The 18,571-nt window shown below is 46.5% G+C and overlaps 1 protein-coding gene across 2 annotated transcripts in view; it reads right to left on the reverse strand.

Annotated features, from left to right (window-relative positions):
• TOP6BL (TOP6B like initiator of meiotic double strand breaks) overlaps positions 1–18,571 on the reverse strand; it is a 1,011,792-nt gene that overhangs the window by 412,270 nt on the left and 580,951 nt on the right. For both annotated transcript variants that reach the window (XM_069643061.1, XM_069643062.1), the window contains one exon: positions 2,722–2,865. In XM_069643061.1, coding sequence (XP_069499162.1) covers positions 2,722–2,865 — 144 coding nt within the window. The remainder of the gene's footprint in view (positions 1–2,721; positions 2,866–18,571) is intronic.

Here is an 18,571-nt window from a genome sequence, read left to right on the forward strand (position 1 = left end):
GGACACCTGGCAACTTAGCAGGGGGACCAGACAGGGATGCCCCTGGTCACCCATGCTATACATACTAGCATTAGAACCATTGGCAATATACCTGCGACAACAATATGGGGAGGTGGGCATAAGCACTGTCAGTGGTAGGCACCTAATATCACTATATGCGGATGACATGCTTCTTTACTTGCGTTATCCAGAAGAAAATCTGCAGTATGTGTTGGAGGTAATGGAACGGTACGCCACCCTTTCGGGCATATCGGTGAACCCCAGAAAGTCTAGTCTGTTTCCTTTGGGCAGATACAAGAATGTCCCGTCACAGAGGTTGCCTATCCTGCTAATACCATGGCAGACAGAGACATTCAGGTATTTGGGAGTAAATATATACCACAAGGCAGAGGCGGAACACAAACATAACACGGAAAGAGCGTTGGAGGGGATCAAGAACAGCATGGTGTTCTGGGCCAGATTGCCCCTGACCATGATGGGTAGGGCGGCCCTGCTCAAGATGGTGGTCTTGCCTAGACTCTTGCACTTTTTCGTGAATGTTCCATTTTTGATTCCCAGAAGTCTATTCGTGAAACTTCATAGTGTGTGTCGGGGCTTTGTATGGGGTAACTCCAGAAACAGGGTGGCCCTGTGGAAGCTCCAGAACCCGTATGACAAGGGAGGTATAGGCCTGCCAAATTTCGAACTCTATTACCTGGCGTGGCAGCTGCTGTATGTTGCTAGGTGGCTTTCGGCGGAAGACTCGGCAGAGGCTAGGCTTCTGCATGGAGATCCGGCCCCATACTTCTTGAATGAAGTGGTGTGGTTGCGTAGGGACAAACTGGTGGGCAGGGGGCGGCTGCTGGAGCTGGGCTGGGAAATCTGGCAAAGGACCTGGAAGTTGATGGGGGATCCGGAGCCGTACTCCCAGCAGGCCCCACTGGCAGCGCTGTGCGGGAGCGACTCCCAACTACTTGAATGGGTCTGGAGATTCTGGAAACAGGTAGGCCTGGCCACCCTCGGAAATATATGGCAGGAAGGGGAGGCACTGGACTTCCAGAGGTTGCAGGAAGAGACGGGGTGCATGGTGGCCAATTTATAACTTACGTTAGGCTTGTGAAAAAGGCTAGAGAAAGATGGCCCGAGACAGTGCTAGCAGAGGATACTGACGCCTCCCTGGAAACCATGTATGACGTATCAGAGGGTGGGCACGAAATCTTGAGGATATATGAGCTCCTGCGAGTGAGGGCGGGAAAGGAGTTGCTCCAATTAAGAAAGGATTGGGAAGAGGAGGTGGGAGATTCCATGACAGACGGGCAATGGGAGTGGGCTCAGCGGTACCACAAAAAGGTGTCCCGGAATGCGAGATTCCAACAACTTCAACTGTACGTTACTCACAAGGCCTATCTGACTCCCGGGAAGATTGCAAAGTTTGGGGGACTAGCTGTGCAGCAATGCCCCAGGTGTAGGGAGGTGGATGCGGGGCTGCTACACATGTTTTGGGCTTGCCCGGAAATGCTCAGGTTCTGGGAAGAAGTTAAAACGAAAATGGCTGGCGGGGGAGTAGTGTTAGATGTGGGATCGCCCTGGTCATGCATGCTTGGGCTTTTCCCTCAACCCAGGCATTCAAAACACATAAGCAAGATGAAGGACTTGGCCTATGTCCTGGCCAAGCGCAGGATTGCAATGGGCTGGAAAGCTACCCATAGGCCTAGGGTGGAGCTGTGGTGGGCGGACCTCCTGAAATGGGCGGAAGCTGAATCCGTAGTCTGGTTCGAAGCGGCCACCAGGGGGGGGGGGTGAGGAGGAAGTAGGGCCCCTGCTGGCCTGGCGGCAATTGGTGGCCTCTATGGCAAATCCTTACCAAGCCAATAACGGAACAGAGGACTCGGGTGATGATCGGCTAGGTGTTGTGCACCCTGATAATGCTCCAGTAGAAGTCACGTACGAATTGGCTCTAGATTAAGGGGGGGAGCTGGGGAGTTTTAATGAAAATGTGATGGTCTAATGATGATTCTTTTGCGTATTGAAACAGTTATATGGTGTGTGTTGTTTGGTTTTGGAAATATAATAAAAATATTTAAAAAATAAATAAATAACTTCGGTCAGGCAGGAACTCCACTGGCTCCCTGTTGCTTCGAGGATTACCTTAAGATTTTGACTCTGACACATAAATGCCTGTATGGGCTCGCTCAAATGTATCTGAAGAATTGCCTTACCCATCAAACTTTGGATAGGTCAACCAGATCAAAAAACACCAATCGTCTCGTTTGCCCCCGGCTTAAGAGAAGCCTGAGTTAAAGGTAGCTCTTTTCCAGTTATAGCCACTGTTGCTTTTAATGAACTCCCAGTCGAGATGCGTACAGAGGAGAGCCCGTCTACATTCCGAAAAAGGCTGAAGACACTTATTTAAATAGAATTCCTGCACGCCGATCAACCCCTCTGCCCAGAACTCTCATTTGTGTAGCCCTTTGGGCCCCTGTGTTCTGTCTGTGTTTTGTGGCTTTCTTTATGGTGTTATATGCGCGCCATGATGCCCCCGGACTCCGGTGCGTTGAAGCATAGACATAACAAAACATACATACACTTGTTGGGGATAGCACCCCTCAGGAATATAGCCTGCGAAAATATGCCCTTTATTATGCAGGAATGACTGGAACAATGACAGAACAACATAAAATGATGCACACAAAGAGTAATACGCTTCATAGTTCTATTGAATGTTTATTGGCTTGCACTTACTCAGTACATCTTCAAGCTCAGATTGAAATCGATCGGAATAATCCAAGAAAAGGAACAGCAATACTGTCTGATGGATTATGTCCAAGCTGTCATGTTGCTCGCTGATATCCCCGATTTTGTAATTTATGTCAGGAACTAAATCATCTGAGGAAAGAATACATTTGCGTTATTTACTTGCTCCTCGGAAATCTTTGTAGCCTCCACACAGATGATTACGACTCTGCAAGGATGTTCTTTTTATACAAACTCGCTACAATCACACTTCATTGCCAAGCACTCTCTATAACATAATCATTAAGAAAGCACTTCAGCAACTTAAAACTATCACAGTAAACAAATAGTCTAGTAACTATTGTTTAGTTATTCAGCGCTTCTTCTTCTTGCAGATAGATTTTTATCCATCAGTGGTGATGTTTGGATACCGAGACTTGAGCCTCATTACTCCATCGTCTCGAGTTGAGTATGTAGTCGTGGGGTAAGATTCTTCTTGGTCTGTGTGGACTTGTCACAGTAGCGCTGGTTTCACAGGGTCTTCACCGTGATATTCAGCATCCCCAAAAGGTCTTTAAAAGTATCATTAAGGGGCATTGTCAAAGAGCTGCAATTTCTTAACCCGCAGCCAAGATCTCTCAACCGGACATCCAGAATAGTTCTTGGTGGATGTCAACTCCCCCCACAGTATGTATAAACTACATAGACCCCAGAGATGTGAGCATTTTAGAGGATGAGAGGCATCTCACAGAGTTGTGCCACGACTGGGGTTCCAGGAATTCTAGAACCGGCAGGGCACCCACCAGAGGGTGCCGTTGAATCCCAGATATCATGTGCTTTGAAAGCTCAAGCACTGACACCGAGAATTGGCTGGAACAACAGTATTATTTAGCTGTTTGAGTCCAACAGCTGGCAGAGTAAGTGGATCAGATCATATGAGGACCTTGGGGCAAATACCCTGGTGAGCACTGCATGCAGCAGAGCCGTTGTGTACAGAATGCAGTAGAGCCATGAGTGCTCAAAGATTGTAGCCCCAATCAAGAAGAGGTGGGGGAGCACTCCCTTCGGAGAACCTGACAGTAAGCTAGAACAGAAAGCCATGTCAGGACAGGCCTGTTAGAAATGAAGGGGTACCACACGGGCAAGTTTGCATTAGAGAATTTGAAAGAAAAGAAAGAGTTCTGCATATATTATACATTAGCACCCTGGGCCAAGTTACCAGCAAATCAGGGAGCTTGGAAACGCAGCTGTTTTATCTGGTATAAGCCTGCGTTTCAACCTCACAGACACTGATTTACCTCCCGTCCTGAGCTGCCGGTAAATCAGGCCCCCACTTGCAAAACAATACTGCAATTATCGGCACCGGCAATTACTGGTGCCAGTAATTGTTGCAACCCCCATCGGACTCCATGGAATGGGGATTTACTGTTGTTTCTGCCAAAAACAGTAGGGTCAGTTTGCCGGTATCCCACCGGAATTACTGGTGGGATACCGGCAAACTCCTAATGATCCCCATGCTCTTTGACTTTACACAGTTCATATTTATTAAAGAGTCAAACACCTCATACACAAAACAATATAGGACAAATCATTATTTATAAAGTACTGTAATTTTACTATGTGATTTGCCCTTTTCCCCATATCTCTTTCAGTAATATTGACTCAAAGTGTACTTTTAATTACAGTATTAACTCATAGACTATTTTCTGTAGATACTATAATTTCGCTAATGATGAATGTTCAAACGTCCAATTTGGTAGAGAATGTTGATTTCAAAATGTTTAAATGTTAGATTTGTAACTTGTGATGTCTTATCACATTGTAAAACAAAGAGGACACTTCAGGGGCAACATAACGGCTCTATAATTTGTATTCATCCCATGCAAGTGATAACTCAACACTTTCAGTAATGCTGCCATCTGAAGAGCCAATACACAGTTTTTTCAATAAAATATATAGTGCACAAGATGGAACACCAGAATTCACATACATGATAAATTACTAGTTGTAAGGACGATTAACATAAGCCATAGATGATACCTGCAGTATATTATTCAACCATTATCTCTCCACCTTTTTAGCTTTGGCTATTAGGTGGCGCTGAAAGTGCTAGCTTTAAAGCCTAAACTATTTTCATTAAAGTAAGAGTTTCAACATAAGAGCTTGAAATAGCGGCTGCAAGGAACTCATGGTGGCAACAGTAAAGACAGACACAAGTGATCACAGTTCAAGGGTGCTTATTAAACTGTATGCAAGCTGGAAAAATGCCTAATCGAAACCTAAATCTAAGATGGGAGTAAGCGTCGTCCATCAAATGAAAATAAGGCAGTCCTAGTGGCGTTGTGTCAAATAAAAAGGGCCTATACTAAGAAACCTATTGCCAAACCTTACAACTAATACAAAAAGTGTGGGGATAGTTATCAAGGAAAAAAAAGAAGTGTTCCCAAATAATATGTCAGGATGCAGTATCTTCGGTCTCCCTTCCTCATGTTTTGAGCACGGGGTAAAGTGGGATCTTGGAGAACAGTACACTCTCGAGCTTCGCCAGCACGAGACGACAATTCCAGTTGAGCTATCAGGGCCGTCGATGGCCAATTCTTGTTTCTTTTGAAAGTCTCTAGCCTTCAAAATTCCTTACGTATTCAATAAAACAAGCACAACGTTCCCTTTCACGTTTTCTTTGGGTGATGGCTTCACCCCTGGATCTCCCTCGTTCGGGCTCGGATCTTCAAAAACAGTTCCTATCAGTATCAAGGTCTTCAGTGGTTTTGCCTCCAGGTGCTAAGGGCCTGATAGCTTCCAAAGTCTCAAAATAAAAAGCTCTTTCACAAGGGTTTCTTCCCTGTATTCGGGTAATAGGTGTTCACTTCTTGGTGCCCCTCTTCTGGGTGCAGACCATTCTCAAATCTTCAGCCTCCCTCCACCGGCTTCTCGACTTTGGGTGACAGCTTCACCCCTGGATCTCCCTCGTTCGTGCTCGGATCCCCATTGGGTGATGGCTTCACCCCTGGGTCCCCCTCTTCTGGGCACCAACCCCTCTTTACTTTCAGCCTCCCTCTGCCGGTTTAACTATGGCTTGTTTTTTCACTTAATGTCTTTTTAAACAGAAAGTGGACATCCCTAGGTCGGGTTCACCTTTGTCAGCACACTGTTTCTTGTGATTTTACACGTTGCCCCCTCTTTGTCAGCATCCCTCTTCCGGGTTCACTCTTGCAACTTTACATTCACATACACTGTCAATGTTTGCAGGATTCACTTCTCTTGCTTTCTTTACAGTTCTTAGGTCAAAGGCTTTCGACTGTACGAGGATTTTGCTTGACCTCCTGTATGACCACTTTGACCTAATTTGGCGGCTCTCCTATGGCCTTCTGGTATCTGTAGTTTCACTGAGACGGGATCGACCAGAGTCTCTCGAGTTAGCACCCACGTGGTGCCGGTTCCCTCTGGAGCTGGTCTTCCCTTAACATTTTTACAGTTCTTTGAACTTTGTTCAACTTGCAACTTCATTCACTAAAGCCTGTCTCTTATCGGCTCTCCCCTCGACTTACTGGCTGTGATGAACCGCTTGGCTTTCCTCGTAACTGGAGTCAAGGCCAGTACCACGGTAGCAGGAGTCTCCCTCGCTCCAGCGTCGGCACACTCTGTGTACCGTTGACATCTGTTGCAGCACACTTGGGCTATTGTCCTCGGTCTTACGATTCCCTCTGCAGAGGTTTCGTGGGTCTGGGTCAAAGAGGGCAAGGTCGCGTCTCTCCTTGTCAGGCTCTAGATATTTGCTGCCTTTCTCCTCCTCTTGAACTGCCAGGCCTGGATAGCTTTCTCGTCATGCGGTCTGCCTTGCTCGTACTGTGCATTCTGGCTCCCCCTTTTATCCCTGTGGGGAAAATAAAGGGCCGTCAGGTGTGTGTGATTCGGGTTAATTGCCTGACTCTGCCTGGCGCTTGGGTTGGGACATGTCAGGTAGATTTCATATCAGTCCGTTCACTGTTACAAGGTAAAAAAGTGTTCAGGTTAGAAACGGGGGGCCGTAGAGTTCTTGAGTATCCTACGGTGTAGGATGGAGAAAAGGTGTTACACATGAGTATAGTTCTCTTACTAGGGTGTTTGCAGGGGTGGTGGAATGAACAAGAATGACCAGAGTTTTTATTGTGATCTGAGCAGGGGGGATTGTGGAAATGGTAGTGTGTTGTCAATACCGTATACTGGGTGTTCGGGACAGAATAACCAGAGGGACGTGAAGAAGAATGATTTGGAGTATTCGGATAGGGAAAAGGAAAGCAGGGATTCTGAGAGAGATGGTTTCCGAATGCAACAGAGTGTAGGATCCTAGGGGATTTTTTGTACATATGGAGGGGATGGTAGATTTGGATAAGAGATTCAACGGTATGAAGGTGGGTAAATGTATTATAGCCTATAAAGGCCTCAGGTATATCGTCGTCCTCTCCTTCTTCCCCGGTACAATACTGCGTCTCACCTGGGGCAATTCCCAGAGCATTACCCCAGGCTCCCCTACCCAGGTGATCCTCCTTCCCCCGTCGACCCCCAGGGTTTTGATCTGAGAGCACCAGCCCTTCCCTGGCCACCTGAATAAGAGATTCTCGAGGTCTACTCGGGGGAATACCCTCAGGTTTCTCACAGGGCTTTGAATGTAGGTTTGTAATGCTTTTCAATGCAGATGTTATATGAGGAAGGATTCATGTAATTTGGCTTTTTGTACCACCCATTTAACGCCCAATGCTAAGTGAAATCTATAGGATTTTCCTCCCATTCCCACCCATTTTCCCCTCCAACCACACCTCTTTTTGAACACTTTGGCTGAATTTGTATTGTGTGGCGAGTTATCAGCCATTTTTTCTACCAAAATGGCGGCTGCCATATTTTAATGTTAAGAAAAATGTATTTCACTTTATTGATGCTTTTAAAAATATTCACTCCAGCTTTGAAGTTATGTTACACATTTTAATGTATTTTGTATTGAAAATAAACAAGTAAATGTAATAGTTATGTTTTGGTTTAAAATGCCTGTCAAAATGTTCATATAGTGATTTGTGGAGTGTGGTTCAGTGTTTTTGATGTAAGCACTGCAGCACCTTATTGGCTGTGCAGTGAGTGATGTCAGTATGATATGGGTGGCACTCCAGTCTGTGAGTGTTTACCCAGGGCAGCATTTTTCTCAGTGGGCTTCTGGAACACTCAACCGTTTTCCATAAGGATGTCCCTTTTTCTCATATTGATGCCTTTATTCAAAGCAGTACATATGGGGTTCAGAAGCATGGAAACTCTCAGCGGCAGAGACGTATTTGAGGAGGGGTTATGTGGCATCCCCACAGACATCACCAGCAGCACCAGAGATCGACTGACAGAGCTGGTGGGAGAGCAACAAGGACATCGGTGTTGCTCGGCAGATTTTACCGTCTCTACATAGACACGCATGTGTTGTTTTAAGTGCATTCTTCCCTGACAAGGTTAAGTCAGGACATTTGTCTGTCTGCGAACTTCGTATAGCAAATACAGTAGGCAGTGCGTTGTGTCAGAGGAACACGTGCACTTGTTGTGATCTTGGAGAAACGCTTACCCGTCCCCCCGCCTCCCACCTCAACAAGCTGACCCTGGTTGTGCCACCTATGTAGTGACGCTGTTTTTCCTCGCAGACTGCAATGTGTAGCTAATATCAGTGTTAGGTGTCCCTGTGCTCTACGCTTTATATACACTCTTAGGCTTGTGAGGATGTTTCCCCCACCCTTAAGGCTGATTTTGGGTGTGGCATTTGCAGATGCCCTTTCTGTGGCTCAGAGGGGAACAGCTGATAGCAGTGCGCCAGTGCCACTGTACACAAATGCTTGCGTTTGGAGGAGTACCCTCTCCCCGGCGAGCAAGCTTGGAGGCAGAAACGCCATTTCTGCGGGCTCAGAATACACTGAGCTGTGACTCACTTGTCATTCCAACCGCGACTGTGCCCGCAAATACCACTGCCCTCTGAACCGCAGAAAGAAGAGAAAGGCGTGTGTAGGAACAAGTTTCATGGCCAGACCCAACTAGCCCTCGGTGCTGCTCTCCCTCGACAATGGGGCACTTGGTTGTTTTTTTGAAGCAAATATTCCACCTGGGGTTGAATTGGATGAGCGTTTGGACAGTTGGTTTTTAGACACCTAATGCATGCATGCAGTCCTGTCAATAGATTGACACAGCCAATTGTAGAGCATTTGTTAGTGGGTGTTCTTTCTACAGAGAGCACGAGCACCTTACTGCAGATTCCTACAAGGGACAATCTCGTCTCCTTGAGGCCCGGGTTGAAATACAAAAAGAACACTGGCTTGAGGCACCTGGGAGACGGTAAGTACCTGCATTTTGTTATTTACGCGTACGTTTGGATACTGGATGACGACCCCATATCACAGGAGGGACTTCAGAGAAACCAAACCACCCATTCTATTCTGGGAGTTAATGCCCCGATTCACTTAATCTGAATAGGTTGGACCAACGTCCAAAGTCACTGTTTTGCCAAAACCGACCCTGGCACTGGAAGATAAGACCACCAGTGACCTGCAGTCATCTGGCAACTTTACCAGAATTTAGTGCTACAGTGCACATGCACATTTAGTGTATTCACTAAAGCACTGACTTAAGGCAGATGTGTTCAGTTAGCTAACAAAATAGTCTTACCTAAGCGTGGAGTCGTGTATTGTGTGCATTTACATAGAAACCCTTTTGAGACGACCAAGCACACAGCTGCCTTCACTGCTGTGTTTGGGTATGGTGTTGCGACACAGGTAAGTCTTGAATTGTTGAAAATCGAAGTCATTGTTTAAGAAACCATGTTTAGGAAATAAACAGTATCCTCACGGTGGCCTTGTTTCGCTATTTTTGCTGTTAAAGGAGTTAATAAGCAGTGGGTGAGGAAACCTGTTCTGTGAAAACGGAGTTGTAAAACAGCTGCTGGCCCTGTGCCAGGGAGGTTCGTGAGGACAGAGGGAGGGGCAGAGTGATAATTGGTGATTGCAGGCCCCCCCTTGCACAAACCGGAAATTTGCCATTTTGCAGTGTTCGGCAGCTACTGCAGCTTTTTACACGGATCTCTTTGGCGGAATATGACCATAGTCTTTCAATTTCATAACGTAGTTAATGACAGTCGTTGCTGTTACCCAGTTCAGTGCTGCTCACTGTATCAGGAGTATTTTAGCAATGATAGGCATGGGGAAGTCTCCAGGTGCGGGCCGCGATGATAGGGCTCTGTGGGCACGCTCCACCGTGAAGTAGGGGAAGAGAGCGGGATTGTCGAGCAGCTCCTTCAGCAGATCTTCCACCGCCAATTCCATGCGGCCCTTGAGGGAATTTTCAGGAACTCTGATTATGCGTACGTTGTTCCTACGGGATCTCGATTCCAGGTCATCGCATTTGGCCTTCACCGCTTTCATGTCTCGGCTAAGGTTGGTGACAGTGTCCTGGAGGGTGTGTATGTTGTCTTCATTGGTACTTATTCGTGTTTCCGCCTCCGTGATTCTAGTGCCAGCGTGGTCTAGTTGGGATTTGAGCGACACCACATTAGCACTGATATCATCAAGTTTTTCATGAAAAGAAGCAAAGTTCTTCATCATGGATTCAACTATCGCCGCAAGGTCAGGTGCCAGGGCAGGCGAGGCGGAGTCCTCCTGATTAGAAGGTGCGTGGCCTTAGTCGGATTTAGGGGTTGCTTTAGTGAACTTATCCATGGCCCCTGTCTTGCTGGAGCCCCGGGATCTGCTAGACATGACAATATAGGTGGATGTGACGTGTTTGCCGCTAGTAGGTTTCCAGGTGTTGCAGTAACGCAGGCATGCGGGTGGAGCCCAGCGGGTATATTGAGGCCTCGGTGACAGTGAAGCACGTAGCACTGTGGAAGTACACCTGCGTCTTGGTGAGAGAATGAGGTTGGTGCGCTAATTGTGCACCTTCCACAGAAAGGAGTAGATGTTCCAATGTTGTGTTGCGGGTAAAACAGTGGCTTAAGCTCAGGCGGTGGTGGTGCAGGTGGGAGCCAGCAGGGGAGGAGTATGGGCAACCCCGGCGCTGCCACCCGTTTGACCGGGTGTCCCTCAGATGGTATAGTCCCAATGGGGAGCCACGAGTGCTGGAACAATGTCTGGCACTGCAGATAGCCGGGTGGGGGCCAGCCCCCCAGGGCCCAGAGTCTGCCTCAGTGAGGGATTAGGAGCTTGGCGCGACCGCACAGGCCCCCGCCTCGCAGCCCGGGATGGTCGCCACAGCCTGCAGGCGGCCCCTTAAAGGATCAGCAGTTAATAAATCGCTTCTTGCCTGGTGAAGAGAACGGTATGGAGTGGCTGCAGGGCTATTAGGGCATAGGGGCACAGTTGAGGAGATACTAGCAACAATTTATGAGGAGGTCCCCAACACCCGCCTCTCAGCCATTAGGGTGGCTGTGCCCGTGTCACTCGTAGCGTCCAGCGTGGTAGAGAAGGGCATCCGCCCGCACTGCGGCTCCCCAGCTCCGGCTCCTCGACCCCCACAGCCGCAGTCCCGAGGAGTGATGGGGCGCCGCGGGCCACGAGGTAGCAGTGCGGCCCCCGCAGCAGTGCAGCGCACAGGCGCCGGCCACATGCTCCCACGGTGGCAGGGACCAAGGTAAGTAGCCTGTCAAGTCCACTGGGCGAGCCTCAAGGACGGCGTGTGTAGAGGGGGCCTCGGGAAGGCTCCAGCTCACCCCGCGAGGCGTCACTGTCCGCCGGATCGGCGGGCCCCGGCGGTGAAGGCAGAAGGAAGGCAGCACGGGACAGCCCCACACACACCGGGGCACTGCGAGCTGCAGGATGTCTTCGGGGCGGAGGGCTCATCCAGCACCGCTCCGGCAGGCGCGGAGAAGCAGGCAGGCGGCCCCGGCCGGGGCACCGATCCAGGGTGTGCCACGCGGGTCCCACTGGGACAGGGGACCAGGGCAGTGCGTTCTGGCGGACAGCCGCTCACAGAGACCGTAGGCAGGGCAGTGACCAGTCTCCCCCGCGAGACCACGCGGAGCAGGCCGCACAATGGGCAAAGCATCAGGGGGTCGCAACTCGGGTTCCAGATGCCGATTTTGCCCAGGATTACAGGTGCGTGGAGAGGAGGGCGCCGGCAGTCAGCTTGCGAGGTGATGGCCGGGAACACTGTGGATGTGCGCCGATATTTGCGGATAAGGGCAGGCAATCACGGAGCTCACGGTCTAAGCAGCCATTTTCTGGGCTGCTCAACAGCACTCCCTGCTCACTGTATCAGGAGGAAATAGTACGGAAACATGCTCCTATAGAGAGGTAGTGTACACTTCTATCACCAGTTGCCATTCCTTCGTTTACATTCTAATCTTCCAAAAATATGCAGAAATAGGATTTATAAATTGTCCCTGGTCTGTTTTCAGATGTTCTTCAAGTCAGTGGCTTTTCAGCACGTCACCTTTACATTCTTGTACAGTACACCCACTTTAGGTTTCCCCATTAAAATTTATAAGACTATGCATACTACCATTTAAATGGATGTGCACATAAAAGTTAGAACTGAATGACCACCTTTATGGAACAAATGGAGTACTCCGACATGGGTCTGCATTCCAAATAAGGCTTTATGGTCTGGCCAATGGGTAGGCAATCCTGCCATTGAAACCACCGCATGGAATTTGGGTTTTGACCTCCTCTTTGATTGGGGACCCTGATTGGATGGGGGTCCAACCATATCAAAGGGGGCTGACTATATTTCCCAAAACAGAATATATGTGCCGAACTAACACTATTTACCGAATACACTTTCAAGAAAACTTTTGTGCACTCGCTTTTGCATTTCTTTTTCCATCCTTCATTGCCTCACTTTTTCAGTCTGCCAATGAGGCAATCACATATAGGCGTTCTGCACAGGTGATACACACACCTACACTCTCTACAAACCACCCACCCTACCCCACCCCCACTCCTCCTACCCCCACACTCCCTACATCCCACTCTCTTGCCGCACCCACCCACTCTCTGTAGCGCCATCCTCCCAGCCCCCAATCTCTCAATACCCACCCTATCCTCACTCTCTTTACCCCACCCACACTCCCCCGACACTCTCTATCCCTACTCTCTCTTACCCTACTCTCTACCCCCTTTCTATACCCACCCTACCCCCACCCACCCTACAGCCACTCTCTCTAACCCTAGCCCCATCTCGCTACCCCATCCACCCGCCACACCCTTCTCCCTCTTTCCTCACCCACCCTACCTCCTTTTCTTCTGCCACCCACCCTACCCCCTCTTTCTCTACAAAACCCTACCACCTCTCTCTTTACCCTCACCACCCACCCCACCTGATCCTACCCTCTCTCCCTATCCCCTCTCATCCTTCCTCTCACTTTATTTCTCACCCACTCACTCTTGCCCTTTCCCGCTCATATTTTCTCTTGCTCATCATCGATGGCATCCTCCATCAATAGATTCCCCTTCTCGTTCTATTGCACACCTACACCCCTTATCACATGCTCCTTTCAAACTTTACACTCTCCTCTTTGCACCTAAGTGCCTATAAATACAAAATTCAAAGAACCGCAAAGGCCAAAACTATTGACATTGGCAATGCTTTTCTTTCTTTTAGTCTGGTTAATAAATAAGAACTATAGTTGGTAAAAGATTGACCTATATATTCTTTGTTAAAATTAAAAACATTTGCTAAAGAAATGTGTTGTAAGATCTCACTCATGTGCGTCTATGATCATGCATGTATACTTGAGATGGAGAAATAAAACTACAGGTACCAATTTCATCAACATGCCTTGATGCCTTTAGTTATTTTCCAATTTGTATTGATGATGAAAACTTATCCATAGACAGTACGCTGCCTGCAATGTTGATGGTTTTATATGTGCTATATTGTTATTTTAGGATGGATGTGTAATCAAATTAACCCACAACCTAGCTAAAAAATTGGGATTAAAAATATGGGAAGCTTATGTTAGAGCTAAGGAAAACAAGAATTATTTCACTTACTTTACATTTGCATTATTTTCTTCTGTTAAGTTTGGTTCGATAGACTTGTGACTGTTATTTCAGTTGCCTGTAAATACTGCTTTGGCTGAAGATGTATCTACGGTAAGATGTATAACATGTTTATGGCCAAGTGTAACATAATGTAAAGCTTTAAGAACCGTGCTTATTTTGTGACAAATTACAGATGACTGTTTATTTGCCCGAGTCATTTATTTAGGTCTACTACCTATTTTAGTGTTTGGAAAATATGGCATAACATACACACACATAAATAAGACAGTGTAGATTGGACAGCCAAGTGCCAGAAATAGAACAGTTTATGCAAACGTTCAAATGATTTGCATTTCTTCCTAAATTGTTAAGTATAGTCTATATATGTACTCCTTTCTGTGCCTAGAGAGACACTGCACCACAGCCACACCTCACTGACAATGCCCAACAAAGCCATGTGGAATTGCTTAGCACTCCATTGGTTGTTTTTCCTTATGGATGTGACCAGATTGATATGCAAATAGATATTTCTGTTCTGGTAAGACATGGTGAACTGTAGACCCTCCTGAAGGGACTCCCGTAGAACAGCTTCATTGATCGTGTTAATTCTAAATAGAGGGGATTATGGCCTGTTGGCAAAGGTCTTACATATCGCACATACTCTGCCTCCTTTCCTCCATACTCGTCCAACAGTTGTACGAGTATGGACCTGCACTGGAAGCAAATCCCCTGCCATTCCTGGACTCACTGGGATATCTTCAGGGAATGCAGGATGCCTCTCCCATTAATTTCTCCTTTTTCGCTCCCCCTCTCCATCATTTCTCCCCTCCCTTCACCTCTCTTCCTTGGTTAGAGTCCAGGATTGATAAGCTCCTTGACCTCAGGTCTGTAGAGAGCGTTCTCAACTCTCAGTAAGGCATGGGATTCTATTCCAAGCTCTTCTGGATTGAGAAGGGTAAGGCCCGATGCAGGCCGATACTTGACCTTTCCCATTTATGTATTTGTCCACTCCCCTCGAATAATTAAAGATGGTCATGCCTATCCATATTCTTTCCTTCCTGCAGGATTGCACTCTATATGCGCTGTGGACTTACAGGGTGCATAACTTCATATCCCCATTTGGCATGGATTTTGCTGGGGCTCTGCATCTCCAGAACATGGTCCATTCTTGTAGGCTCACAACGGCTCGCAAGAGCTTCTTGAAGGTCATGAGAGCACTAGCTGCCATTCTCCAGAAACGGGGCATCTACGTGCACCTGTTACCTTGATGATTGGTTAGTGAAGGCGGTCTCCTTGGGCCACGACCCCCAGCCATGGAGAGGGTCTTGAACTTGGCCTTCTCCCTGGGCCTTTCATTGGCCTTCTCCCTGGGCCTTTCAATTAGGTGGAGAAAGTATATCCTCAAAGTAACCAAATGCCTCTCCTTCATAGGCTATGTATGGGAAACTTAGATTGGAAAAGAAACCCGCAACAGAGGAATGGCTGGTCACCATAGGTAATATTTTGCCCCATTTCAGTACAGTCTTGCACTACTAGCTCCCATGAGCCAGAAGCTACTGGGTCTCATGTCTTTGTGTGCACCGCTCGTTCTCGATAACAGATTGCATATGTTATGATGATTATATATTGCACCAATCACCAAAGTATGAGAAAAATAAGTTGCAATTTTCTCAGCATTCAAAACCAGATTCACAGTCTCAGTCAGATCCTAATTTCCTTAGCGATGAAGGTGGTCGTTCTCCGATTGTCTGACTTTCAATTTTTCTGTGGCAGTTCCCCTATGTGATCAGTGGATACATCTGTCAGTGTGGGGTGCCACCTTGCGTCATCTGCAGATATACATGACCTTTGTTCTTTTCAGGAAGAGAAACAAGATATATGAACATTATGGAATTGAAAGCTATCTGGCTGGCTCTTGCAGTGAGTTGCCTGAATTCCTCATCGTAATATGAGGGGGGAGCAAGCAACAGTGAATGGGCTGGTCAGCTACCTGTGGTGCCCACAAGAGGATGGTTTAGGAGGGAGGCCACTGGCTTTCTGTCCTCGCATAGACTAAGGAAATCATTCATAGAGTAATACCTTCACACCCTGACTTTGGAGTACTCCCATTACCAGAAGCCTAAGGTCTTAGCAATCCTAAAGACTCACTTTACCAGCGTGCATTGGCAGAGGCCATAGTGTCTCCTGGAAAGGAATATTCTGTGTGCTGTAGGGTAAGGACTCTGAGTGTGAACCCGTGGATTCACAGACACCGAGAGAAGAACGCTTCAGTCTTACCTGAAGTTCCATGTGCCAGTCTGAACACCTGCGTGCACTCGCACACTCTGTCGACCAGCCACCTACTGGAGAAAGAGACCACAGGACACTGCAGTCGTTCTCATCACCAGAACTAAATCCACGATGGTGCTGCACCCCACGGACCAAGGCCAATAATAATATGAGCAATGAAATTAGATTATGAATCACAAACCCGTATTCAAATAAGAAAGCGAAATTTCCTATCGCATGACAGCTCAGGCAAACCTCCCCGATCAACGGTGCATAAAAGGGGCTGTTAAGGAACGGTTACAGCTAAGACAATCTCATCGGGGGCAGATGTGTTGCATTCTGCTCCCTGGATCTCGGGGGAAAGGCAGAGAAGATTGAGAAGACAAATGGCCAGTGAGAGGCAGAGAGGTGAAGAAACATTGAGAGAAACACTGCTTGGAAGAAAGTGGCCTAAATCCTGTACGTTTGGAAGTGGCAATTGGAGGTTGTAAGAGAAATGGGGTCACACGGATGAATACAAAAATTCAAAACAATCAAAGACTCAGTAGGGTGAACGGGCAATGAGGGACATGGACAGGTCAGAAGTCAAATTTACATATTTTATTCAATTAATACAAATAACACAGTAAAATCATTTTATTTCATCCACACTATAACATTTTCTAAAATGCATACAAATACATAATATATATCAAAAATATGCTAGAAAAAATAATGTATCTATCTAAAAGACTATCTAATCAGGCACTGCTAACTATAATGTATATAGCCACTATGTATCTACAATAGTTAGGCCACAAATGTCAGTGCAACAAGGTTATCAGAAAAAGTGCTAAGTACCTTGGCAAAAAAAGTGCTAAGTGCCTACTGCGAGTGTCACATTCATGCGACATTCTCCTAACAGTAGTTTCGACGGTCAAACAATCAATCTTATCTAAGACAAAAAAAAGAACAAAAGAGCTGATAGCCATCTTCATCAGGGCACAATAATTGCATGATATTATTTCTTCAAAAGGCCTGTAACAATGTCAAAAAGAACTATACACAGCAGTACACCAAACGGTCATATACTAGATGGTACATTATGCTTCAATCCTGCTTGAAGGTCTGTGCCTCTGGTGGAGCACTGATTCAAACAAAACAAAGAAAACATAAACAAAGCTTGATGTTAAAAAAAAAAATTAAAACTTGACTGGGCCTGCCCATGGCTCAACATATATCCATCACCCATTAGAGTTCAATTGATAAGGACTAACAAATGCAGGTAAAACAAATTCACCTTGCAGAGTCCCAGGGGGGCGCAGAAAGAGGTTACTTCATTCGCGTAGCCCACAATCATACTGGTAATAGCCAGTTGTGAATTATCTATGGAGACAAAAACAGGAAAAAAGGACTTGAAACCATAGTCCCCTTAATTCCCACCTAAATGCAATGAGTAAATTGACAAAGGGCGCACAAGAGCAGGGTCCGTAAACTCCATACTAACCTCCTACACAAAAATGGCATCCATAAAGCAAGCAGACAATCGGATAGCCTTTGATCATGTTGTGATCACATGGAAGGTATATACACGAACGTCTCATGGGAAACGTAGTCCAAATAGTCATAAGAATAACCACAAGAGTTCTCTCTAAAGGAAAATAAACAACAAATGTTGTAGACAAATAAAGATTGGACAACAGATGAAGGGATTAGTGTGTGTCCACTCGCCAGAAGGGGTAGACAAAATGTACCAACCACAAGTATTCAGCTAAACCCTGGATTCAGCTAAACCCTGGATTCAATGTTGTAATTATGGGAGCTGGACAGTGGGAACCCAAATCCCCGTTCCGGGGGGATAGGGAGAACAAGTCCTAAAAAAACGCCCACATGTCACAATACAGAGTGCCCATATGGAAAAAGAGGAAAGAATCCCGAAATCACCAATTGCCCCAGAACGTCCTACTGTGTTAAGGGAAATCAGTATTTTTCTATTCAGAGACCGCCGGGGAGGGCGCATAAGAGGATAGATACAGCATCCCTTAAGTGGATAAGTGGCTTCACTGTATACCATAATATATTTTCACAATTTTACATTTGTGATTACTTTTGAATCTTATCGAGTCTGTTTGCTCGACATCTCTACATCTATTCGGTATTGTGGCTGATACATTAATGTGACACTCGTAGTAGGCACTTAGCACTTTTTTTGACAAGGTACTTAGCACTTTTTCTGATAACCTTGTTGGACTGACTTTTGTGATCTAACTATTGTAGATACATAGTGGCTATATACATTACAGTTAGCAGTGCCTGATTAGATAGTCTTTTAGATAGATACATTATTTTTTGAAAGTTTTGCATTTTTGTATTTATCCGTGTGACCCCATTTCTCTTATTTGCTATTTACATAGTTCCCCAGGTCCACGGTTTAGGGGATACCCATCTCAATTGCTCTACTTTCAGTGCAGCGGCTGGCTGCATGGGTTATATAGACCTTGAGACTTTACCTTTTTGTCACTGAGTTTTGATTTGGGACGTCACTTTGAGGCGGCATTCTTTTTTTCTTATTTGATCTTTTTACAATGGCGGCAGCAGATGTAGTGTCCTTCAGCAAGGAACAACTAGCTGAAGCTATT

This window comes from Ambystoma mexicanum, chromosome 2p, assembly GCF_040938575.1.
Source record: "Ambystoma mexicanum isolate Mex_15411 chromosome 2p, UKY_AmexF1_1, whole genome shotgun sequence".
In the NCBI taxonomy this organism is placed as follows: domain Eukaryota; kingdom Metazoa; phylum Chordata; class Amphibia; order Caudata; family Ambystomatidae; genus Ambystoma; species Ambystoma mexicanum.